This window comes from Dromiciops gliroides, chromosome 2 (assembly GCF_019393635.1).
Source record: "Dromiciops gliroides isolate mDroGli1 chromosome 2, mDroGli1.pri, whole genome shotgun sequence".
In the NCBI taxonomy this organism is placed as follows: Eukaryota; Metazoa; Chordata; class Mammalia; order Microbiotheria; family Microbiotheriidae; genus Dromiciops; species Dromiciops gliroides.
In genome coordinates this window covers 396,352,725-396,377,681 of record NC_057862.1, presented here as the reverse complement: position 1 = coordinate 396,377,681, position 24,957 = coordinate 396,352,725, and the positions used below count along the sequence as shown (strand labels likewise).

General features: G+C 49.3%; 1 protein-coding gene across 3 annotated transcripts; it reads right to left on the bottom strand.

Annotated features, from left to right (window-relative positions):
• Positions 1-83: 83 nt before the first annotated feature.
• ZNF335 (zinc finger protein 335) lies at positions 84-22,866 on the bottom strand. 3 transcript variants are annotated; one of them, XM_043982872.1, is made up of 28 exons: positions 22,634-22,863; positions 21,496-21,953; positions 20,144-20,387; positions 19,533-19,610; positions 18,953-19,249; positions 18,321-18,452; positions 18,054-18,206; positions 17,090-17,345; positions 16,799-16,976; positions 16,281-16,393; positions 15,758-15,776; positions 15,508-15,624; positions 15,278-15,354; positions 14,758-14,918; positions 13,592-13,836; positions 13,367-13,451; positions 13,166-13,260; positions 11,829-12,088; positions 9,322-9,433; positions 3,750-4,172; positions 2,236-2,378; positions 1,972-2,126; positions 1,510-1,613; positions 1,322-1,399; positions 1,038-1,121; positions 873-938; positions 705-786; positions 84-569 (listed from the first exon to the last, which is right to left on the bottom strand). In XM_043982872.1, the coding sequence occupies exons 2-28, from the start codon at positions 21,703-21,705 to the stop codon at positions 442-444; spliced, it is 4,095 nt and encodes a 1,364-aa protein (XP_043838807.1). In that variant the 5' UTR covers positions 21,706-21,953; positions 22,634-22,863; the 3' UTR covers positions 84-441. The 3 variants fall into 3 exon arrangements, 2 of the variants coding, with proteins under 2 accessions (XP_043838807.1, XP_043838808.1); XM_043982873.1 differs by having other exon boundaries at positions 17,105-17,345; XR_006354752.1 differs by lacking the exons at positions 84-569; positions 705-786; positions 873-938; positions 1,038-1,121; positions 1,972-2,126 and having other exon boundaries at positions 1,324-1,399; positions 22,634-22,866.
• Between the last annotated feature and the right edge of the window lie 2,091 nt (positions 22,867-24,957).

Here is a 24,957-nt window from a genome sequence, read left to right as displayed (position 1 = left end):
CACTGTTGACAGCAGGGGGCTGACGGTCGATTGAGGGGTTGTAGGGGGCTGATCTCCAGGATCTCTACCCACTACCACACAGTAAAGAGAAAGCAGGAAAGAGAACCACCCCATTCCAGCAAAACTGGCCAGGGCTGGACTCTTATTCCCTTTTCTTTATTCAGACAGACATACCAGCTGATCTATCCAAACAAAAATAGATTCTCTTTCAGAAGCCTGCCCGCAGGCCCCAGTGCCCTGCTTTGACCAGGGTGGGGGTGGGGGTGGGCGCGAGGCGGCAGTGGCAACACCCTACCACACCAGTGCCCGGTTCAGCCCTGGTTCAAGGCAGGCTTGAGTTCATTAGGAAGTCAGGGATACCTTCTGCCTGGTTCCTGTGGGACCCTCTGGTAGGACTGCCTCTATGGCATCTTTGCTTCTCCATGCCCTCATTGTGTCTCCTCATTCATCAGTCAGTGTGATAACATCATATTCGATGCCTTGATGCTGCAGCTGCTGGATGTGCTCCGGCATTGCTTCTTCTGTGCCAAAGAGGCCCTGGGCCTGGGCCATGGCAGCATCAGCCACAGCTATCGGGGGAGCAAGAAGTTAGCCTCAGGAGGTGGAGGTCCAGGTCCATTCCCTTCTTGAGCTGAACTGACTGACCCCAAGGCCCCCTCCATTCCCATCCCCACCCCCTTCCACCATTCTCCTCAGTCTCGTACCTGTGACAGCTGAGTGTGCAGCAGCCTCTAGCTGAGCTTGAGTGACAATCTGCTGTCCTGGAGACACAGGGACATACTGGATCTGGGGATAAAGTGAGGGAGGGGACTGAGCCTCAGAGCCATAGTCCCTTCTTTGGTCCCATCCCTCCAACTATCCTCTTCTAGTACCTGGGATTCCTGTAGGAAAGGAGTGCCCTGCTCATACTGAATATGAGTGATCTGTCCCTCTTGCACCTGAAGACAGGAAGACAGGTCACCACAGTGGGAAGGAATCTCAGTCAGCCCTTCCCACCACCACCAAGCCCTTCCTTTGCTGCTGAGACCTTTCCTCACCTGAATGTGATGCCCCTCAGGGACCACCACGTACTCTTGCGGGAGGAGATGCTGTACCCCATCCTGAGAAATGATGTATTGCACCTGAGGAAGTGGAAAGGAAAGTGATCACTGGAAATCAGTTTCCTGGCAGACCTTTAGCGGGGAACTATTCTGAGCCCAGTCTTGGGCAGGATCCAGGTAGCCCCTGCCCTCCAAGAACTGTGAAATCTTGCTGGGGAAAAAACCACACACATGCTAGAAAGGGGATACATTCTCCTAAGGGGCCCGAGATAAAAGCTTACCTGGTTATCTGAGGTTACCAGGTGCTGTACCATCTGTCCATCTGCAGTAGTGATCTCCTGGATGTAAGTGGCTTCCTCCTACAGGAACAAACCCAGCTCCTGTGGAAACTAGTCCCAGCCTAATCCCTTCTTGCTGGTCCCACCTCCCTCAGCCCACCCACAAATCCTAAGGCTCCTCTTAGTCTCACCTGATTGGATACTGTTTGTTCCTGTGCCACAATGATGTGCTCCTGACCCAGGGCCTGCTGTAGCCGATCAGTGCCCAGTACTCCATGACTGGACTGTAGGGCAGCTGGGGAGGGAAAGGAAGAATAGGGAAGGGGAAGTAGGATGAGGTAGCTTAGTAGGCCGCAGACTAGGAGGCAATCCAAAGACATCTACACCTGGTGCTGTGCTGTACCCCCAGCTCCCCAAGCCTGGGCTACTCTCATACTGAAAGTCCCTCAGTTGGCTCTGGGGAGGAACATACTAGTGAGACAGCCTTGCTCAGGCCAGAGAAAATACACCATCTTGTTTTCCTTAGAAAGTGCCCTTACCCAAGACAATGCCCAATTATGCTCCCCTGAACCCAGGCAGTGCGTTGGAATGTCTCTGTTCCAAAGTGGAAAGCATGGGGGGAAGAGAGGGAAGGGGAGGGGAGGGGAGCTCACTATGTAGTGTAGCCAGTGTTTCATCATCACTATTGAGGATGATGGTCTGGGTGGAGGCACGGGGAGGGGCCCTGGGCACTGGGGGGCCCGGCTTCCTTCCATCTGGGCTGTGTAACCGCTGTATGTGGAATTTGAGGTGGCCATTTCGGTTGAAGCTGGTGGGCAAAAGGGGAGAAGGGTCAGATCGCCCCAGCCCCCCAAGTCCCCAGGTACATTCTCCTTCTACTGTCCTTCCCTCCCTCCCCAACTTCCTCTGGGTCTCACCGCTGCCCACAAAGGTGGCAGGAGAATGGCTTCTCATTGGTATGGGTCAGAGTGTGTCGCCGAAGGTCCTTCTTGTTCTTCGAGGCAAAACTGCACTGGCTGCATTGGTGGGGCCGAAGGCTCGAGTGCTGGGCCATGTGAGCCTGGCAAGTGCCCAAGAAGATAGTGAGCATCACAGAAACTAACTTTGACACCACCCGCTTTCCTTAGGAAACTGGCCCATTGAGCTGCCCACCTCAAGGCAGCTGGAGAAGAACCCTAGGATGGTAGTAGTACGTTATAGTGGCTAAAATGCTGAACTTAAGAGCCTGGAAAGTCTGGGTTCGAATAGCACCTGGGATTATGAACACAGACAAATCACCCTCCCTGTGCCTCAGTTTCCTACTCTGTAAAATGGGGAGACGGGTGTTGGATTAGATGGTTTTCAAGGTTCTAATTTAAATCTACAATGTTATGGAAGAGAAGGCCAGGAGGCCTGAGTTCTTCTGCCCCTGGCTTCTAACTATTACTCGAGACTGGGGATGTCAGTTCCCTGCTCTGGATTTCAGTCTCTTTATCAGTCAAATGAAGATAATGTGTCTGATCTCACTGAAGAGTTATAGGTGCTTTGTAAGCAATACTTCAGCACTAGATGTCAGCTATTCCCGGGTTAGACAACAGGATTTCATTTTGTAGATGAGAAAGCTGAAGCCCAGACAGCCAGAGCAACTTGCCTATAAGAAGGGGTAGGGCGGGGCAGCTAGATGGCGCAGTAGATAGAGCACCGGCCTTGGAGTCAGGAGTACCTGAGTTTAAATCCAGCCTCAGACACTTAACACACTTACTAGCTGTGTGACCCTGGGCAAGTCACTTAACCCCGACTGCCTCACTTTAAAAAAAAAAAAAAGAAGAAGAAGGGGTAGGAGTCATGTAGCTAGCAGGCACAGAGCAGGAGCTGGGATTCAAGGCCAAGTCCTCTGCCTCCAAATTCCATGCAGTTTCCACTATGGCATATTGGATTCTAACTTGGTTTTATGTGTTAAATCATAACAAGCTTGCAGTGCAACCCAAAAGCCACCTGCCTCTGTTGCCTTGTCCAGGGAAAGAAAGCTCATTTTGATGTCCAACTCAATCAAACATAATAATGAGGAAGATAAATCTGCTGTCAAAATATCACATACACCAGGCACAAACTATTATGGAATTCCTGGTCATGACCAATGGGATCTAATCAAAAGAACCATGGGCTCCAGGTTGGAGGACTTGAGTTCTCATCCTTGCTCTATTCCTGACTGTGAGTCTGGGCAAGGCAACCCCCTTCTCTGGGCCATTTTTCTCAGGCTTCCAAAAGGGCTATTGGTGACCTGGCCTGGTGACCTCAGGGCACTGTTAGAAGGATTCAAATTATGAAAAACACCATGCAAACGTGAGGGATTAGAATCATAAGAGAAGTGCACATAACAGAGTTGAGGGCACATGCCTATGGTGAGGCTGTAAGTGTACCCAGGGGCTCCCACCTCAGTCCTGTTACCTACCCGAACCTCAGGCCACAGGTGAGCAATGAATGGGCAGTCAGGACACTTGAAGGTGCTGGGCCCGGTGTGGGCCCGTTTGTGGCTCTCCATTTCAGCCCTGCCTGGGAAGGCCTCTGAACAGATCTTACAGGAAAACTTCTTGGCTGCAGTGGCTGCTGCTGTTGAGGAAGATGGGGGTGGCGAGGGAACCACCAGGCCCAAGGCTTTTGTGGCTGGGAGAGGTGGGGAAGTTGAGGTAGGTGGCCCTCTGCCCTCAGCTGGTGTAACCGCAGCCCTAAGGGCTCTTGCTGGGGAGGGAGGTGCAGGGGGACCATCTCTGCCCATTGGCCGTCCTCCACATTGCAATAGGGGCCACTTAGCCCCAGGGTCCGGAGTATCAGAAGCCCCTGGGCCTGAGAAGGAAACACCTCCATCTGCACTCAGCTGTGGGGAAAAAAGAAGAGACAGTGAGGGAAGCTACAAAGCAGAAATCTGTCTGACCTGGGAAGGGAGAAGGAAAGAATAAAGACAATCAAGGGATAGAGAAATCAGGCTGTTTAGAATGAGAAAGAGGGAGACCAGAAGAGAGAACAACAACAAAAAAAAATCAGGCTGATTTTGGGAGAAAGGTTAAGAGAAAAGGGAAAGAAACAAGACTGAGATGGAGAAGAGAGAGCTTGGGAGGCAAGGGGGTGCAAGTGAGATTTGGAGAAGAAAAGGAAGCATAAGCTAGAAGAAGAGGGGAAGAGAGTATCATGTGTAAAAGGAGGGATGGGTGGAGGAAAGGAAGAAGAGAGAAGACAGTGAAAGAAGCCAAGGAAGGGGAACTGAGAAGAGAAAGACACAATTCTGGCATTAGCGTGCTTTCAGGACTTTGGCTTAAGGGGCAGCTAGGTGTCGCAGTGGATAAAGCACTGGCCCTGGATTCAGGAGGACCTGAGTTCAAATCCAGCCTCAGATACTTGATACTTACTAGCTGTGTGACCCTGGGCAAGTCACATAAACTTCATTGCCCCACAAAAAACAAAACAAAAAACAACAGGACTATGGGTTAAAACACAGGAATGGCAGGTTCCTGGATGGGAATGGGGTGTACCTAACAAGTGCTAGTAAGAATGTATTTATTGGGGCAGCTAGGTGGCACAGTGGATAGAGCACCGGCCCTGGAGTCAGGAGTACCTGAGTTCAAATCCGGCCTCAGACACTTAACACTTACTAGCTGTGTAACCCTGGGCAAGTCACTTAACCCTAATTGCCTCACTAAAGGGAAAAAAAAAAAAAAAAAAAGAATGTATTTGTTGGGGCAGCCAGGTGGTCTAGTGGATAGAGCACCAGCCCTGGATTCAGGAGGACCTGAGTTCAAATCCAGCCTTAGACCCTTGATACTTACTTGCTGTGTGACCCTGGGCAATTCACTTGACCCCAATTGCCTCACAAAAAAAGAAAAAAAAAAGAATGTATTTGTTGTGAATCTAACCAAAAGGGCTTTAAATTGAAAAGGAAAGGGGGGGGGGGAGACTGTCTATAACCACCAATTTAGTTAACATACAGAGAAACTAGGAAGTACCAGTACCCCAAATTCACAGCAAACAGAACAAGTAATAAAAACCATGACTTCCCATGTCTATAAGTGTAAGCACAAAATAAAAGTAACAAGTAAGATGAACAAGAAATCCTAATGCAGGAAGGCAGAGCTGAACTGAAATTGGTGGGAGGAGGTCCATACTGGACTATAGCTCTGGAAACGTATCTTAATCAGAAGGAACCAACAAGTGGCATTGTTTATAGTAAGTTATCTTCCTGTGTGGAAGTCCAAGAGCCAGAGTGGGGAAACACAATTGAGAGAGCATTTGGGTAAAGATCACCAGGCTCAGAAACAAGACAATATTATAGATGGCATATACTAAAGAAGATGGGGCAGAAAATATCAAGCTTGGAAAAGCAGTGATGGGAGGCTTCAGAGATCTTCTGGATCTCTCTCTCTGACCAAACCAGAGCAGCTAATGATTTCTGGACTTGTCTTCATGATAATTTCATCCTTCAAAAGGCAGAAGAACCAATGATGGGAAATCCTATTCTGAATTTGATTCCTACCAACAACAATGAACTAATTGCTGGGACAGAAATGAAAGCAACATTGGGGAAAGTGGTCACTTCATCTTAGAATTTGTGACAGAGAAGAAGAAAGCAGGGCCCATTATGACATGTGATTGTAGGAGAGCAAATTTCAAAGGATTCAGAGGATAGTTAGCAACTCATGGACTAAAATTCTACAGGGTGGACAAATGAAAGAAGGAAGATAAGCTTTCAAGAATGAATTTCTGAAGGCACCAAGAGAAGCATTCCAATGAGAAAGAAAAGCAGCTGTCCAAAGAGACCAGCGTGGACATACTGGGAAACCATCAGCCAATTTAGATTTTAAAGACACGTACAGAAGGTAGGTAACAAATATAAAAGTGTGGGCTGGCCCTACAAGAATTTAGTATAGAGTTAGAAAGTTCAAAATAAGCTAAGACTAGAAGGAAAAGCTGAGGATAAAAAGTCTTTTGTTGAGGAAAAGAACAGAATCAAAAAAGGCTAGGAATGGGCTTGGCATTTATGGGAAGATGATAATAGATCAGAGGATCAGAGATTTAGAGCCAGAAGGGATCTCAGAGACCATCAAATCCAATTCTCCTATTATATGAGAGAGGTTAAGCCCAAGGTCACACAGCTGGCTAGTAATGTCTGAGGCGACATATGAACTCAGGTTTTCCTGACCTGTCCAATGCCCTGTCTCCTTTATGGAGAGAAAGCATCACGGCTCAGCTCCTATTTTGCTTCTGTTTTTCTCTGACCTTTGGAATGGGAAAGAACAAAATTGGCCGATGGGGATGTGAAAGCAAGGGTAAGTAAGTTGAAAAGAAGACAGCACCTGTCTGGCTCGGCTCGGATGGCCTGGAGCACTGAATAGAATGTCAACCATCATTGCTGAATTGCTGTCAGTGATTGCTGAAATATCATAAAAAATAGGAAGGGCACCCACAGGACTGGAGAAAGGCAAGTGCCTGATTTTCCAAAATGGGGAGAGAAGAGTCTGTGAACTCAAGCTCAATGACCTTGATTCTGATGTTTGGCAAAACATTAGAATGTTTATTGGTAAAAGAAGAGTTAATGAGCATCTGGTAAAGGAGTCAGGGACTGCAAATAATGAGCTAGGTTGCCTCAAAAACAGGTCATGTCAGCCTAACCTTATTTCAAATTTTGACTAGGCTAGACCAGGGGAATGCTGCAGATATAATTTACTTGGATTTTAGCAAAGCATCTGACACCATCTTTTGTGCTCTTCTTGTAGGAAAGATGGTCCAGTTTGGCCTAGACAACAACACAGCTAGAAGGATGCATGAATGGTTCAATAGCCAGACCCAAAGAATAGTTACCTGTGGTTTGAGGCAAACTTGGAAGGAGTCTTAAACAGAGAACACTGAACCTGATTTTCCTAATGAGCCAAGAGTGTCATTATTGCCATCAATTGTTATATTGTTCTGTTATAAACAGTGAGTTGCTACTGAGGTATATAAAGGTGTTTGTCCCTAAAAACAAATAATCTGGGAAGAAAGTCTCTAGGGAGTGTCCTGGGAATCTGTATCCCCTTCTGTGCTGGTTAACATTTGTATCAATGACTTAGTAAAAACAAAGATGGCATACATACAAAATTTTCAGGTTACACAAAGCAGGAGGGAATGATTAACACTTTTCATGACAGGATCCAAAAAGATCTTGATAGGCTACAACAGAGGCATCAAGCATGCAACCTATGGTCTGCAGCTCGAACCAGATTAAAATGTAATTAGAAAATATTTAACAAGATAAATAAAAACAGAAGATGTATGTTGTTTTTTTTTTTTTAGTGAGGCAATTGGGGTTAAGTGACTTGCCCAGGGTCACACAGCTAGTAAGTGTTAAGTGTCTGAGGCCAGGTTTGAACTCAGGTCCTCCTGAATCCAGGGCCAGTGCTTTATCCACTGTGCCACCTAGCTGCCCCCCTTGGGTTTTATTTTATTTTATTTATTTGTTTATTTTTTCATGTATGGTTTTGTTAACCCTGTTTCTATCTGAGTTTGACACCACTGGGCTAGGACATGGGGCTAAATTTAATGAGGTTTCATTTATCCCTATTAAATTTCAAGTCTTACACTTAGGTTCAAAAATTAACTTGACAAGTACAAGATTAGGGAGACATGACTAAATAGGAAATCATCTGGAAAAGATTTGGGGGTTCGATGAGAATCAACAGTATCCTATGGTAGCCAAGAAAAGCTAACTGAATCTTATTTTGCATTAAGAGAAGTCTAGTGTCCAGGACTAAGCAAGTGATAGTACAGTATCACTGTGTTCTGCCCTGGTCAGACCAGGGCTAGAATACTATGTTCAGGTCTGGAGGCCACATTAGGGGAGGAGGACATTAATACACTGGACAGCTCCAGAGTAGGGCAATCAAAATAGCAAAGGGCCCCGAGATTATGTCACAAGAACATTGACTGAAGGAAATGGAGATGCTTCAGCCTGGAGCAAATAAGACTTAGGTGGGATGTGATAGCTGTCGCCAAGTATCCAAAGGGCAATAATGCAGCAAAAATATCTGACTTAGTCTTCTTGACTCCAGAGAAAAAAAACTTTAAAATAATGGGTGGATGTTGCCAAGAGGCAGATTTAGGCTGGAAGTGAATGTTTCCTCATCATTAGAGCTGTCCAAAATGAAAACGAGTTGTCTAGAGGCAGTGGGCTCACCCTTACTGGAAGTCTTCAAGTAAAGGCATACTGACTACTTGTTAGATATGTTGTGTTTTCTTGTTCAGGTTTAGGCTAGAAAAGAAGCCATTGAGGAAGCCCTTCCCAAACCTGAGATTCTTCCACCTTGTCAAGGTGAGGGTGAAGGGGATGGAAAAGGAAGGGTGGGAGAGGAGAGATAGGGTGTGGTTTGTGGGACATGTTACAAGAAGATGGCGGAGGGAATATTATCTTTCTCCCTCCTTACCTTAGCTAATATTTCTAAGTTTACAAAGAGTTTTAATACCTATCACTTCATCTGATCCTGACAACAGTTGTAGGAGATAGGTGTTCTTTGTGGTAGGCATCTTGAGGGTGGGCAGTAAATAGGCTGAGTGTTATGGAGATACAGAAATATGTGTAATGTGATTGTACATATATATCCTATATCAGATTGCTTTCTGTCTTGGGGAGAGGGGAGGGAAGGGAGAGAGGAGGGAAGGGAGAGAGGAAGAAAAATTTGGAACTAGAAATCTTATAAAAACAAATGTTGAAAACTATCTTTACATGTAATGGGGAAAAAATACTATTAAGAGAGCTATGGGGGGGCAGCTAGGTGGTGCAGTGGATAGAGCACCAGCCCTGGAGCCAGGAGTACCTCAGTTCAAATCCGGCCTCAGACACTTAACACTTACTAGCTGTGTGACCCTGGGCAAGTCACTTAACCCCAATTGCCTCACTAAAAAAAAAAAAAAAGAAAGAGCTATGGGGAGATAGAAGGCATTGTGAAGTAGTCCAACAGGAGTATATTTTGGGGATCGGGGGAGGCTAGAGAGCCTCTTACCTCAATGTGATGTAGCTGGGTCCCATCTGCCGCCATGATATAGTGGGTGCTAGGCTCCTTCAAGGTATCACTCACCACCACAGCCTGTGCAGCCTCCCCTGAGGGCTCCTGGCTGTAGACACAGGGAGATAAGGGCAGGGCTGAGAAGGGCTCACAGGATCTTGAGGGAGGGAACAGGGTTTTGTGGACACATTGCTCATAATGGGTCTGGGATACAGGAGATCTGACTGTCACTTTCTCATTGTTTGTGCCAGAACAAGCCACCTCCTCATTTTAGGCTTCAAGTAGAATGAGGATGAACTAAACACAATCTCCAAAGTTCCTTCCAGTTATAATAGTCTGTTTCCATGATGTACCCTATGTCCAGAAGCTGTAAGAGAGGAGTGCTACAGTAGAGACCCAGGATTGTCCATAATGGGCAACACGGTAACTGCCCTTAACGTGCAAATGCAGAATACAAATCTCTGAATTATAAAGGGGATTTAGATCCATGAACACCCAAGTAAGTAGCACCTGGATGGCCTCCATTGGATAAGGTCAAAGGGGGGTTTTGGGAATCCTGAGTAAAAGACAGAAAGGGGACAGAAGAGAATCTGGGAAGCAACGGTTATGAACAATAGGCGCTGAGAATGCTTCCCCATTAGAAAAGTCTATGTCCAAGGCTAGAAAAAAGGGTTGAGAGATGACAGGATTCTTAGGGCACAACCTGGGAGACCAGAGTTGAATTGGGGCAGATGACCCCCCCCGCCCCCCCCCCCCCCCCCGCCCGGGACACTGAGACAGTTTCTGATAACCTTGGGTCTAAAAGAAGGCACCTCAGAGGTCATCAAATACAACCTCCACCTGACAGAGGTTCTACCCATAATTTTGACAAGTGGTTGTTTGTCCTCTGACCAATTCTTTCCGTGGTACAGTTCTATAAGAAAGTTTCCTTCTTTATACTGAGCCAGAATCGACTTCTCTGGTTTTTTCCCTGAAGGCAAGCAGAATGAATCTGCTTCCTCTTCACCATGACAGTCCTTCAGATCCTTGAAGACAGCTAAGTCCCTCCCTAAGTTTTCTCACCTGCGGGATAAACATTCCCAGTTACTTAGACTACTCCTTATGTGACAGGATTTCTTGTTAACCCCTCCTCCTCCCAGTCACTCTCCTTTGCTTGTCAATGTGCTTCCATAAACGAGGCACAATGCTCCAGATGGGGCCTGACCAGGCTGGAGGATGACGGGATGATAAGCATTCCCTTGCTCAGGGCACCCAAATTTCATTCACATCAATATAAATCCCATTAGCTTTTCTGGTTGCCACATTATATGCACCAAAGCCAAAGAGGATGGACATGGGACCCAAGTAAGACAGAGCCTGGGTCCTCTAGAGACCAAACTGGAAGCCAAAGTCAGTTAATGACTCAATTTCAGAGGGTAGAAGGTGGGGGAGAGTGGTTAGGAGCTGTGGATTGAGAGTGAACAAGGGCCATCACATGGATGGTGTTTTAGTGCTTTAATCTAGGCCAAGAAAGTAAAGCAACTGAGCCTAGTAGGACTGGGGAAGTGGCACAGATAGGCAATCCTCGAGTGCCTAGTATATGCAAGGCCGTGGGGCTTGGGGCTAATACAAAAGGAACAAAAACCAGTCTGTCTTCTAAGAACTCATGTTTTCCTTGATTTGAGGAGGGAACGAACACTGCTAACAATAAGGTAATTAGGAAAGGCTTCCCATAGGAGGAGTTGGCACACAAGCTGCCATGAACAACAGCCCATGTGAAAAAATTAGGGTGCTCAAGTGAACTCCGAATCAACAGTGCAACATGGCAGTCAAAAACGCTGATCTGGTCTTGGGCTCCATTAAGGGAAGAGCTGAATAAAATGAGATCTCCATTTGCCTCCATCCTGGTCAGTGCACAGCTGAAGTGCTGTGTCCAGCCCTAAGCACTCCACATTTTAGCAAGTCCACTGGTAAAAGGGGGCAGGCCAAGATGGTGCAGGAAGAGAGGCCATGGCTCCCTTCAAGTATCTGAAGGCCCACCACATATATAGTTTTGGTCCTGCTTGGCTCCACAGACTATGAAGTGGATTTTTGGCTTGATGTAAAGAACAAGTTTCTAACTTTTCTAAAGTGGAATGGGCTACCTCAAGGAGCTCAGAGATTGCTCCATCATTGGACTTCAGCCAGAAGCATGATGGTGCCTTGTCAGTGATGAGGTGGTGGTGGGGAATTCCTGCTTAGGCATCAGTTGGACTAGATGTTCTCTAAATTCCTTGAGAACTCTGAGATTCTGTTCTTTGGTGTAGTCAAAGAACTTTGCTCCTATTGTAGAAAGAGAGATGTATCTGAACCAATGGTGGGTGTCCTAGAGTGCAAGGTGGGGAAGAGAAGACAGAAGAAAGGCTGGGATCCAAGTGCTCTCTAGACAAGAAACACACCCTCAGTGTTCCTGGATGGTAGCAGAGAATGGGCACATTTTACTCTGAATCCAGCAATGGTGGGCAGGGGTGGGGGCTGGGACTCACCTGTATGGGGTCCCTGGGGCAGAGGTCCCCTCTTCCATAGGAGGAGCTGCAATGACGCTGTAGCTAGCACCACTGTATGGCACCGGAGCTAAGGTGATCTGCTGCAAGTCAGACACTCCCATTGGTCCCTCCCCAGCAAAGCTACCCCCAGACTCAGCCACATGTAGGGTGACCACCTGAGGAGAGGCTTCTGGAGGGCTGGGCTCTCCAGGAGGGGATGAGAGCTCTGCCTGCACGCCATCTGATTTCACTACAGCCACCTGCCATGGGAGGAATGGGTCATTACCAGGGCGGGTGAGGCCACTCGATACCCCTCAAACTTCACCATGTACCGTCCACCCAAACCAGCCAGTTCCTTACTATTCCCTGAACATACCAGACTCATTCCCAGGCCAGACCTCTGTTCATGATACTGTTTTTCCCTTCTGCCTCCATGGCAAGAGTACCCTCCTATTTCCTGTCTAGCTAGCCAAGTGCCACCCATGTGGGATGCTGAACACAAAACCTAGTAGCATGAGCCCTGCACTTGGAGTTAGGAAACTGGTTTTCTAATACAGACTGCTGTGTAACCTGAGTCACAGGATCAATGAATGCAGAGCTAGAAAAGACCCCCAAGATGATCTCATCTAACCCTCTCCTGGCTCAGAGGAGGAAGTGTCTTGTCCAAGGTCATTATGCTGGTATGTGTCAGTCACAATTTGAACCCAGGCCTCTTTCCATTACAGCCTTGGTTCTCACCTCCCCCTTCTGAGCATCAGGTTCCTCATCTGGTTCAGTGAGGACACTGTCCTTTACAGGGATGCTTGAAAGAAGGCACATGATAAAGAGTGAAGTGATACAGAAATGTTAAGTGAGATTATTCTTCAGCATCACCTCCTCAGGGAAGCCTTCTCTGTCCAGAAATGGAGTGTTATCCTTCCCTGCTATTCTCTATTAGTAGTTTAAAGCAGAGATGCTTCACCTGGGGTCCAGGAATTTAAATCATTTGATAATTATTTTCAACAGAATTGGTTTCCTTTGAAATCTTGTGTGTTTTATTTCTAAACTTAAAAGTATTATTCTGAGAAGGAATCCCTAGGCTTCACTAGCTTGCCAAAGGGGATCCACAACACAGTAAGTTAAGTGCTCCTGGTTTAGAGAGTGTCCAGATCTTGCCACACCAACTAGACTTCTAGCTCAGCAGGGGCAGAGAGAACATCCTGCTTTTCTCATCTCCTCCCACTCTCCCCAACAGGGGGCTAAACATATAGGCAGCTTGGGAAATACTTGACAATTTGGGGAAAATGGGGTCTCCTGCCAACTGGGATCTGACATAAGGAGCTCCTCCACAGTCTCACCTGTAGCGCAGCTCCCCCCAGCTCCCGCTGGGTGCTCATGTTCAGCAGTAGGTCTAGAGCTGTCTGAGTGGCCAAGGCTGTGGACTCTTCAGCTCCTGAGAGTGGAGATGGGTAGTGAGGAAAGGAATAGGGGAGACAATTGGTGACCCGAGAGCCCTGTTGCCCAGCTCTCTGCCCCTTGCACCCCCTCTAAAGTCTTACCTTGCTGGTAGATGATGGTGGCACCCCCCAGGGCCTCAGGACACAGCAGTGGGGGGGTCTCAGGAGGTGCTGACTCTGGGGGAGCCTGAAGAATAGGACATGGCTCTGGGTCCTATCCTTCACCTCCCCCCAGCCTAGGCCCTGTTCTCGTCTCCGCCAGCCTGGGTCCTAGCCTCACTCCCCACCTCCTGGCCCTAACCCGGCCCCCTCCTGCCTACCCCTCACCTCTGGGGAGCCTGGCGGATCAAGGGTGGCAGGCCCAGGGAGCACAGGGCGCTGCCCATGCTGCTGCTTTAGCTCCTCTATTTGCTGCCTTGAAAAGAAAGGACGGCGGCGGCATGGTGGCTCTTCAGGATGGCGCCGACCCCACTCCTCAAAGCTGGCCGAGTGCCGGCAGCGCACGTGCAGTCGGAGGTTCTTTTTGTGCCTTGTAGTAAAGTGGCAGAACTCGCAGGCAAAGGGCTTGGCTCCTGTAGGAGGTGAAAGGAGAGGAATAGAGGAGGGCTGGCACATCCTCCCTGTTCACAGGCTACATCCAAGCAGGGTGAGTCAAGTTTCACAAAGGTTAGAGAAAAGGGAAAAACCCCTTTAAGACACTGAATGTCAGATGGGAAACGGATGGCAGAGGGCATCCAGTTCAACTCTCATTTTGCAGAGGCAGAAACAGTGACTCAAGGTGCTGAAATGATTTACTTAAGATCATACATACAGCTGTCAAAGCAGGGCCTGGAGCCCAGGTCTTTGCCTCCAGATCCTGTGCTCTTTCCACTAAGGTAGTTCCTCTTCTCCCCAGGTAGGCTGTGAGCTCGACTAGGAGGTGAGGGCCTGTCTTGGTCCCTTCTAAAGGGCCTCATTAGCCTGCACAATGGGAGTACTGGAGGCAGGGCTGGATGTTGTCAAAAGACTCAATTTCCCATCCTAGCTCTGCCCCTAATTTGCTGGGTGACTTTCAGTAAGCCTCAAATGCCTCCTCTATAAGATCCTGCTTCCACTGCTTCTCTTGCAGGGTTGTTGGGAGCATTGAACAAAGCAAAAATACTTTGTGAACTGTAAGCTGTTATGGTTAGTGCAGGGCTGAGCACAGAGTAACTTCTAGACATCCATATGCTGTATTAGCTTTATTTTCTCTTACCACTGATAAACCTGTCTCCTTACTTCAAAAGGTCCTTTAATAGCCTCTCTAGGATGTCTTTGTTCTGAGTCAGTAAGTGCCTCTGCGGCTAGGGAATTCTCTGCACAAAGCACCTTATGTCTATTGGAATTGACGAGGATTTGGGGTGGCTGGATAAAGCTGGAGGGGAGGGCAGCGTCAGGAAGTAGGAAAGGAGGGACAGAGGGTGGGTGGCAGCTTTAGGGCATGCTGGAGGAGGTGTCAGGGATGGCAGGCTGACCTGTGTGTTTGACCGCCACATGAGAAAGCAAGAAATCTTCTCGGAAGGTCCGGTAGGGGCAGAAGTTGCACTTGAAAGGCTTGTCACTGACATGGGAGAGCTGATGATTCAGTAGGAGCTTCTTGTCTTCGCAGACAAACTCACAGAACTCACACTTGAACCTGGGGTTGGGCGCATGAGTAACTAGAGAAGCCAGGAAGGGGGTTGGAGGGCCCATAAGGCAAGGCCCTTGAGGGACAGGGTCACAGGGCACTCTCCCACCACCTCCCATGGAATTAAGACTTTCACTAGGATGAACAATAACAGTATGATAATTATAGCTGATACAGCATTTTACAGTTTACAAAGAGATTTTTTTCACAAGAGCCCAGGGAAGCAGGCAGTATAAGGATTACTATTCCCACTTGACAGAAGGGAAAACTAAGGCTGGGAGAGGTGAGGTGACATCCCCAGGGTCACACAGCTATGAAGAGAGTAGCAATAGAAACCTAGGTTTTCTAAAGGGACTTTGGGATGGTACCTGCGGTTTGCAATGGCTTGGATGTGTGTCAGTAAATGCATCTTGAAAGTGTATCTCTTCTTAAAGGACTTTCCACACTACAAATTTTAGGATGGAGAGAGGAAAAGCAGGATTCATGCACAGCATGGGCACCCCAACTGTGACTAGTCTCAGAGTCTTTCCTCTCAAACCCCCACCCCCAGCCCTGTCTGATCCTCCCCAGTCCCTCCAATGCACCCTTGTCTATCCACCTTGTCACACATATGGGGCTTCTCAGTGCTGTGTGTCTTCATATGCTGGGTGAGCCGCTTCTGCATCGGGTAGACTCTGTTGCACACGGGGCAGGGGAAGGAACTCAGTTTCGGGGGCTGCGAGGGCACAGGGAGAGAGGAGATGGATGGCACAGCCCATTAAGACGCATCTCAACTCCCTCTATAAAAAAGCCTTGGCCAAATGCCTCCCAGCTCAGTGCCCAAACCCAGCCCAGGGCTCTAGACTCACAGGTTCTGGCCTCTTCTTCCTGTAGGGGAGAGATGTTAGGGCATAGGGTTAGCCAATTCCCCCTGACCCACAGCCCCCACCTTGCCCCACACACCTTTCCATTCTAAGAGCTTTCGCCAACCCTACAATGAAAACATTTCTCTCTTGAGGCAAGTCATGTTAGTATCATCAGCCTCATTTTGCAAAGGCTGCACCTGACATCCAGAGAACTGAAGGGCTTGGCCCCAGGCCACAAAGCCCAGGCTTCCTCACCCAAGTTCAGTGCTCTTGGCCATGGCCATGCCATTTCCCAGCTAAAGGACCATGGGGGAATCACCACCCCTCCCCTCTCTGCACCTCGAGTTCTTCATCTAGAAAGTGGTAACACCAACCCTAGCACAAGACTTCCTCCACTAGGCTATTGTGAGGATCAAAATAATGTGCTGGGTGTCTTGTCAGCAGTGCTACATGCAGATCCTTTTTATTTCTGTGGCAGCAGCCATCTCCCTGTCAGGCCCCCAAAGGCACCCTGGCTCCCACTGACCGGTCCCGGTTATGCACTGCCGAGTGCCGCACGACGTCCTTCCTATACACGCTGGTGTAGCTGCACTCCTCGCATTTGTAGGGTTTGCTGCCCACGTGGTTGAACATGTGCTCCTGGGGAGGCAGGCGGGGTAACAGGCTAAGGGGCAGCCCAGGCTTCCAGAATCAAAAGCCAAGGTCACTCCTTCCCCTCCTTACCCGAGACCCTGGATGTTTGCTTAATACAAAGTAACCAAAGAATTCACCTCCTTGCTCACCCCAGAATACTAGAATGTCAGAGTTAAGAGAACCATAGAGCACTGAATGCCAGAATTAGAATGAACTTTGAAAAAGAAATGTCTGAATTGGAAGAAGCTTGAAGGATTATCTAATCTGTCATTTTACAGAGGAGGAAATAAAGCCCCAATGGAAATGACTTGGCCAGGGTCACACAGCTAAGTCTCCAAGTCAGATCATCTGATTCCAGAACCAGCCCTTTTTCTCTGACACCACCCTAGCTCTCTTCCCTCCCTTGCACACCTTGAGAGAGGACCAGCGGCGGGATCGGTAGCTGCACTGCAGACATTTGAAGAGCTGGGGGTCTCCGGCTTCATGGGAGTTGACGTGAAAACGAAGGTCCTCGTGGGATAGGAAGCGGGAGCCACAAATTCGGCAAAGGTAGGGTCTCAGGAGTGGCTTGGGAGACTTGTAATAGTATCTGTGGGGGTGGAAAGAGCTAGGTTTGGTGATAGGCAATGAGGTGAGGGTGGGGGAATTGACCCCACACAGGGTTCTCTTGTATACCACTCAGGGGTACTCCTCCCCCCTCACCTTTGCCCCATGTACTTGCGGTACTTCTTGCCCAGGAAACGCCGGGAGGGCCGGCCACGTCGTCGTGGTGGCACATCTGAGTCATCTCTGGCATTAGGAGCTGTGTTCTCCGCATCGGACTGGCTCACACTTGGCTCCAAGGGCCCCTCACCGTTCCCACAGGGCTCCGGGCCTGAGGAGCTAGTGGCTTCAGGTCCCTGCAGTTCTGGGAGGCTTTGTCCACTCTGAGAGCTCACCAGTGATTCCGCTTCCACACCTGTAACAGATCTGACACTTCAGAGACATGCCACAAACACACCAGACAAACTAAAGACACATTGTCAGAGACTTGGCAGCTCTGGGCAAAGAGCAATGGACTTGGAATTAGGAGACCAGGCTAAAGTCCCAGTGGCCTCCTACCCTGTGGGTGAGATCTTGGGCTAGTCATTTCATCTCTCTAAGTCTCAGTTTCTCCATCTGTAAATTGGCAGGGTTAGACTAGATAATCCCTAAAGACCTTTCCATCTCCCCACATTCTGTGATTCTGTGAAGTCAGCATTATTACCTGCCCTAACTACCTTTAGAAGTGTTGAGGTTCAGATGAGATCAGAGAAGGAAAGATGTTTGGAAATGTCTAAAGCAATGTACACTCAAGTGTTAAGGGATACTTGTGATAATAAATACTCAAATTCCTAGAGATTTGTGGCTTGTAAATACTTTCCCCATGACAACACATTGAAATAGGTAGTGCAAACACATTACCCCCATTTTACTGATGAAAAAACAGAGTCTCTGAGAGGTTAACAGACTTTTTTTAGAGCCACAGAGCTAGATGTCAGAACTGAGCTTTGGAGGCAGATTCCAAGTCTAGAACTACCACCTTATGCTGTCTCTCTAAAGGGTTCAATATGCCACACCTCATTACCTCCTGCCCAGCCCTCTGCCCCCAACCATCCCAGACCCTACCCCCTTCCTCTGGGCTCACCCTCTGGAGCAGTGGGGACATCCAGGCGGGGCAGCTTTCGAGGCCTTCCAGGCCTCCTTCGGGGCCGTTCAGCACTTGATGTGGGAATGGGGCGCTGGGGGCGTGGCTGCCGGGATCGGGGTTCATCTTCTGCAGGGTTGTAATCGCTGTCTTCTGGCATAGGGAGAAGAAAGGATGTTATGGTAAGTACACTCCACTCCATCTCCCACTAACCCCAGGCCTCACCTTCTCCCACTTCTGCCCTCCGCTGAATCTCCCAGCACTCACCTTCCAGGTCATCAATGGCTCCAGCATCGACAATGTCATCCTCTTCCTCCTCTGGCCCTTCCTCCTCCTGGGGTTTAGCTGAAGCGCCCCACTTCCTGGACCGCCCCTTCTTCAACGCCACTGCCGTCGAGGCTGTGAGAAAGTGAGGCGGGAAGCCATGCCAACGTGTCCCCCAAGCTTAGTCCCTAAGAACTTCTTCATCTCCCACTTGGAGGGACCCAAGAACACATTAACCAAGCTCCCCTACCAGTAACTTAGAGCACAGTGCTTTAGCTAGAGAGGCCCTCAGAACCCACCATCAGGCCTGAAAAGTTCAATTCTCATTTTATTTTATTGTTTTGTTTTTTTGTTTTTGGTGAGGTAATTGGGGTTAAGTGACTTGCCCAGGGTCACACAGCTAGTAAGTGTTAAGTGTCTGAGGCCGGATTTAAACTCAGGTCCTCCTGACTCCAGGGCCAGTGCTCTATCCACTGCGCCACCTAGCTGCCCCTCAACTCTCATTTTAAAGAAAAGCAAACTGAGGTGGGAAGCAGTCAAGTTCTTTGCTCAAGATCACCCCCTCAAACCCACGGCAGAGCCGGGTTCTGGTCCCCCCATTCCCCTTCTCCCCCACTTCACCGTCCCCTCCGCACCAGGACGGAAGTGCCTCTCCCTCATGTGTCTGAGCAGGGTGCCCTTGGAGCTGCTTCGGTACTGGCACATCTTGCATTTGAATTGCTGTACGACCACCACCTCCATCATGGCCTCCAGACTCTGTAGGTCTGGCTCCTCGGAGGGGCCCGGAGGGGGATCAGTGGGCGGGGAGCACTCCTGAGCCTCAGCTGGCTCCATGCAAGCAGAGGTAGATGTGGGCCCATCAGACAGAGCTTCAATGGCTGCCAAGCTGTGGGCCAGAGCAGAGCTGGACATCGGAGACACCATGGGGGCACCTGTGGAAGTGAGAGGATGAGGATCACCCCACGCACCTGCCTCCCTGTTCTCAAAGAATCACAAGATGTCAGGGTGAAAGACATTGTTGAATACAAGCCCACACAGTATAAAGGCTGGGGAAATGATGTCCAGAGGAGCATCACCTTAGCAACATCAGTGCTAGTGGATAAGCCAGGCCTGGGATGACGGACTCCAGGTCCGTCAATCTCTTTCCCTTACACTTCTCCTTACACTTCCCCATAGTCCTTCCCTTTGCTTCTCACCCAAGGACCAGCTACTCACCATCATCTGGGCCCTGAAGAATCAAGTACTGGGTGGTTTCAGCGCCACCATCTTCTGCACTTGTCACTGCGATGCAGCCTGCAATAGAACCAAAACTCAGGAGCCCTTCACTCTGCTCTCAGGGACACCAGGCCCACACCTGCCTCTGCATCTTGGATTCCTTTCCCTTCCTCCCTCTTCTGCACATTCGGGGGCCAGCCAAACATTCTCCAACATCCAGCCCTAGTCTCACCTCCCCCAGGAAGCTCTCTCTGGCTTCTCCAAACCATTTCCTCCTACTCTTCCTGGTCCCTGAGCAAAGACTGTGACACACGATCACATAACTACTTCACCTGTAAAGTCTTGCCTCCCAAAAAAAAAAGGAACTGGAAGAGATTTTAGAGATGATTTAGTCTAAAACTCCCTCATTCTGCAGATGAGAAAACTAAAACCCAAAGCAGGAAAGAGACTTGCCCTGTCACACAGCAAGTTCATGAGGCTGGACCTTGTTCCTCTGAGTACCAGGCATGTAACGTGGCCTCCACTAGGTACATAATAGCTAAGCACTGGGAACTGGGAGGCCTGCTGGGCATGTCAGGTGAATTGGACTGATCCCAGCCCCCCATTCTTACTCTGAATAAGGTCTGGCCCAATAGTTGACTCAATAATCTTGTCAATAGCAGAGCCCAAGTCAGAAGAAGAAGCGGTGGAGTCAGAGACCAGCATGGCAGCATCAGCAAGCACACTGGAGTGAACCAGCACCGGGGCTCCGGCTGATCCACTTGACACTAAAGCAGATGGGCCAATGGAGGAGGAGTCCGGCAGGTAGCCCTGAGGGGTGGCATCTCTGCTGGAGCTGCTTTCAGATACTTCCTCCTACAGGTCAAGTCAGAGTCAAGGTTCAGTCACACACAGCCTCTCCAATACCCCTAAACCCAGACTTAAGGATCTGCTGGTGACACATCAAAGGCATTCTGAATTGTTTCTAGTAGTAGGATGGTCAGCACTGGCTCACACTCAGGGTTAGCATACATTGGGTTCCCAATTAGGGTAAATATAAAGGGAGTCTATGGACATACTGGATCCCCTAAAGGCTCTGAACTTTCCTATCTTTGTGCCTTTGTTCCCACTGTTTCCTACACCCAGAAATGTCCCCCCTACTGAACGAATCAGGGTGAATAAACAAGGATGGCCCCTCCAATATCCTGGACCCTTCTCTTGGTATTAGGACAGATTTGTGCTTTCACAGGCACAGGCAAAGCTCAGTGAGGAAACTCCCTTCCTCACTGCAGATAGGGAACTTTCCTGCAATTTATAATTGCAGAGAGTTTTCAGGAGGCACCAAGGGTTTAAATGGTTTGCCCACACAACCAGCATATGTCAAATGCTAGACTTAAGGTCAAGTCTTCCTGACCTAAGGCTGACTCTATCCACTGTACCAGTGGTTCTCCAACCTTTTCTATAGTGATATAACCTTAAGTTTAAACAAAACTTTGGCAGAACCCTTGTGGTAAAATCCTCTGAAGCTATTTTTAGTGATCATTAACAAACAACATAAGGTTCGTTATCAAAAAAACAAACAAACCAACAACCTTGGGTTGTTTCACGATTCCTTATAGCAGTTTGAGAAACTATACTATTGCATATTGCCTCTCTTCCTTTCTTTACCAACTGAATTTCTATTCATCTTTTAAAGTCCAATTCAAAAGTCATTTCTTCCAGGAAGCCTTTTCTTGATGCCCAGTGACTTTCACCCTGAAATTTCACACAGCACTGTTTTGTTTTTTTAAGAAATTCTTCAATGTACTTAATTATAATTTGACATGTAATGAGGTATTTAATGTATTTATCTTGGAATCTAGGAAGGATCCTGGTGGGGGACAAATAGAGTCAGCCCATTGGGCACAGGTACAGTTTCTGCTCCCCAACTGGGCACTGCCCCTTCCTGGTCCCTACAGCCCCCTCCCAAGCCCCATCCTGGTACCAAGGAACGACTGCCGTGGTCTGAGCTCTGCCCCACGGCAGAATCATCTGCCTCTGACAAAAGGCCGGGCCCTGGAGCAGCAGCAGTGGCATCACTGCTGTCAGCTGACATGGCTTCGGAGGTGCCCACGTCCAGCCCGCTCTCTGAGGGCTCTTCCTGGGCCGGCCGGGGGGCTGCGTCACTGCTGCTTTCCACCTCATTCTCCTCCATTGATGGCCCTGGCTCCCGTGGGCACCAGCCACAGGTGACTTGGGAGAGTCCGCCTCACCAAGGGTATCTCTTGGGTGTGCTGTGCAAAGGGTCCTGGGGGGCCCCCGCACCCAGAGCCTCACAGTAGCCCCTGCCTCCTCTCCACTGGGCACAGCACAGCTGGGCAGAGGCCTGGGAAAGATGCCCAAGGTACAGCAGGGGACTTGCTCTGGGGAAGCAGGGTCAGTGCTGGGTCTGGGGCCTTCACTCTGCAGGGAGTAACAGAGAAGGGGGTGTCCATGAGCCAACCTCCCCCACAGGCTGGCCCACTCCCCCCCCTTTACCCAAGCCTCTGCCCCAAAGGGGAAACTGAGGCACCAGCTGGAGTGGGGTGTATCAGGGACTGGAAAGGAAGGGTCGTGGGGAAACAAAACCCAGGAGTCCTGGGCTCCCAATTTTAGAGACACCATCCCTCCCAAGGGGGGCTGTGGCTCTGGCCACTTGGCCACACTGCTCCTCACTCCAGCCCCAGGCCCTGAGTCAAGCTGGCACTCTGGGTCAATGGTATGGTCCGTGCCCCCCAGTTCTCCCCCAACCCCAGGTTCAGTGGTACAGCCCATTGGCCCCCTGGGTCAGTGGTTCCTTCCCCACTCTGTACCCCCCACCCCTCCCCTCTTTCCCCCAGTGGAGGGGGTTGACTGCGGCGATCCCGGGGCCTTGGCTGCTGAGGGCTGTCCCAAGCGCTGCCTGAGCTCTGGGCCCGACGCCATCTTGTGGAGGCACTGGGTTTCCACTCAGGCAAGTGCGAGAGCGACTAAAAGATCGGGGGACCCCGGGGCCCTGTCCGGGCAGCCCCGCCGGCCCGGGACCTCGTCGCCAGTCGCCGCCGAAGCCCACAATCGCTGCTCTGCAGGGGATGTGGGGAGGTCCGCCCTCGTCCCGTACTCACCCGCTGTTTTCTCTCCCGGGTTCCTCTCCCGCTCCGGCATCGACTCGGCCGCCATCCTCCTCCCCCCGCTGCGGAAGGACCCATCGTCCTTTCAAAAAGCCGGATCTACTTTCACGTCGCTGCGGAATGGCGTGGCTGGGAACTGACCTGGACCCGACACCTACGATCCCAGGGCTCCTCAAAGATCCCAGAAGAATATGCATCTATGTCTGTTCCCGTTGTCCGGAGCAACGGAGGTGCCTCAGGCCTTGGGGACTATTTTCCTTCTACTGCGGAGGGATCCGTTACGAGTTCACGTTAAGCGTGTGACGTAACACCTGGGTCCCTTTACCCCGGGGCGGAGGGTTGGCGGGAGGGGCCCAGTTGGGCGGTGCAAGCCCCTCCTTCTGACGTCATGATCGGGTTAACCTTCTGGCCTCTCCCTTCCATCTGCGGAAATAGGGAAGGGGTAATTTGTACTGGAAGGGACCATAAAAACTGTCTAGTCCCACACTCATTTTGCAGATGGGGAAACTGAATCCAGAGAGGGGAAGTGAAACAGAAACTGGCCTCAGGGATTAGTAGGATCAGGAAGCCGACCCATAGCTAGATACTTTGCAATGGAGTCCAGATATGGAGGTTCAAATCATGGCTTTGTTACGTGCTGTCGTTGCGATCTTGGGCACGTAATCTTTTCGTTTTCCCATTTGCAAAATGAGGGGATTGAACTAGATAGTTTTGCATTATATGAAAAGGGAACCTGATGGGAATAATGACGAAGGGCCAGGGTCTCCCTAGAACTGGGGCAACAGGACCTGCTTGGCCCATAGATTAAATCCGGGTGATTTCAGCCTCCAGGGCTAACATTAGACCGTAAAACCTTTGATTTCAGACTTTGACTTAGTGTTATTATTGCCAATTCCTACAGAGGAAAATAATGATTTGTTATCAGGGGTTTTTAACGTAGAGACTGAAGTGGAAAAAAAACACATTTCTTTTGCTAACTGAATTTCAATCTGGCTCTTTAGGATTCACTTTCCTTATCTGCAAAGTGAAGAAGTTGGACTAGATTGTCTGTATTGACCCTTTGAGCTTTAGCGTTCAATCATCCTATTCTTTAAATGTGCAATAAGCATTTTAATTAATTAATTAATTAATTAGTGAGGCAATTGGGGTTAAGTGACTTGCCCAGGGTCACACAGCTAGTAAGTGTTAAGTGTCTGAGGTCGGATTTGAACTCAGGTACTCCTGACTCCAGGGCTCTATCTACGGCGACATCTAGCTGTCCCGAAATAAGCATTTATTAAGAGTATACAAAGCCCTGTGATGGTCCTTCGGACTGAAAGAGCTAAAAAAGCAGCATTTAGCCCTCTGCTGCTAAGGCCCTGGGACCGAAGGAGTCAATCCCCTCCACTGGGGATACACCCCACTCCAGCTGGTGCCTCAGTTTCCCCTTTGGGGTAGAGGCTTGGGTAAGGGGGGGGGAGTGGGCCAGCCTGTGGGGGAGGTTGGCTCATGGACACCCCCTTCTCTGTTACTCCCTGCAGAGTGAAGGCCCCAGACCCAGCACTGACCCTGCTTCCCCAGAGCAAGTCCCCTGCTATACCTTGGGCATCTTTCCCAGGCCTCTGCCCAGCTGTGCTGTGCCCAGTGGAGAGGAGGCAGGGGCTACTGTGAGGCTCTGGGTGCAAGCTCCTCCCTCCCCTTCTTCCTTTCCTGGATTTGTACACCACACCCAAGAGATGCTCTTTTTGTGTGTGTGGTGGTGGTGGTGGTGGTGGTGGTGGGGGCAGTGAGGGTTAAGTGACTTGCCCAGGGTCACACAGCTAGTAAGTGTTAAGTGTTTAAGGCCAGATTTGAACTCAGGTCCTCCTGAATCCAGGGCTGGTGCTTTATCCACTGCACCACCTAGATGCCACCCAAGAGATACTCTTGGTGAGGCCAACTCTCCCAAGGTGCCTGTACCCTAACTTGATTAGTTTATGCATTTAAAAAAAAAACACCTCATTCAGAGAAGGGGTCTATAGGTTTCACCAGAGCAGCAAAATGGTCTACAATACCCCCAAATAAAATTGAGAACCCTTGTAATAAATTAACAAAGATGGGAGAGGCTATGGTATAATAAAAGAAGTATTAGATTTGGAGTCATAGGAGACCTAAATTCTACCCCCAAGATGCTACTACCACCTTTGGGATCTTGGACAAGTGTCTGGGTCTTAATTTCATCTATAAAATGGGGATAATAATATTGACCCTATCCACCTCAAAGAGTTGTGGGGGGAAAAAAGTTCTTTGGAACCTTAAAATGTTATAGCCAGGTGAGGTATTGTTTGTAATTGACACCT

Coding starts and splice junctions, on each gene's coding strand:
- ZNF335 (XM_043982872.1), bottom strand. CDS start 21,705: ATGGAGGAGAATGAGGTGGAAAGCAGCAGTGACGCAGCCCCCCGGCCG. Junction 20,388..21,495: donor ACCACGGCAGTCGTTCCTTG/GTACCAGGATGG, acceptor CTTGACCTGTAG/GAGGAAGTATCTGAAAGCAG. Junction 2,379..3,749: donor ACCTGTGGCCTGAGGTTCGG/GTAGGTAACAGG, acceptor GGCACTTGCCAG/GCTCACATGGCCCAGCACTC.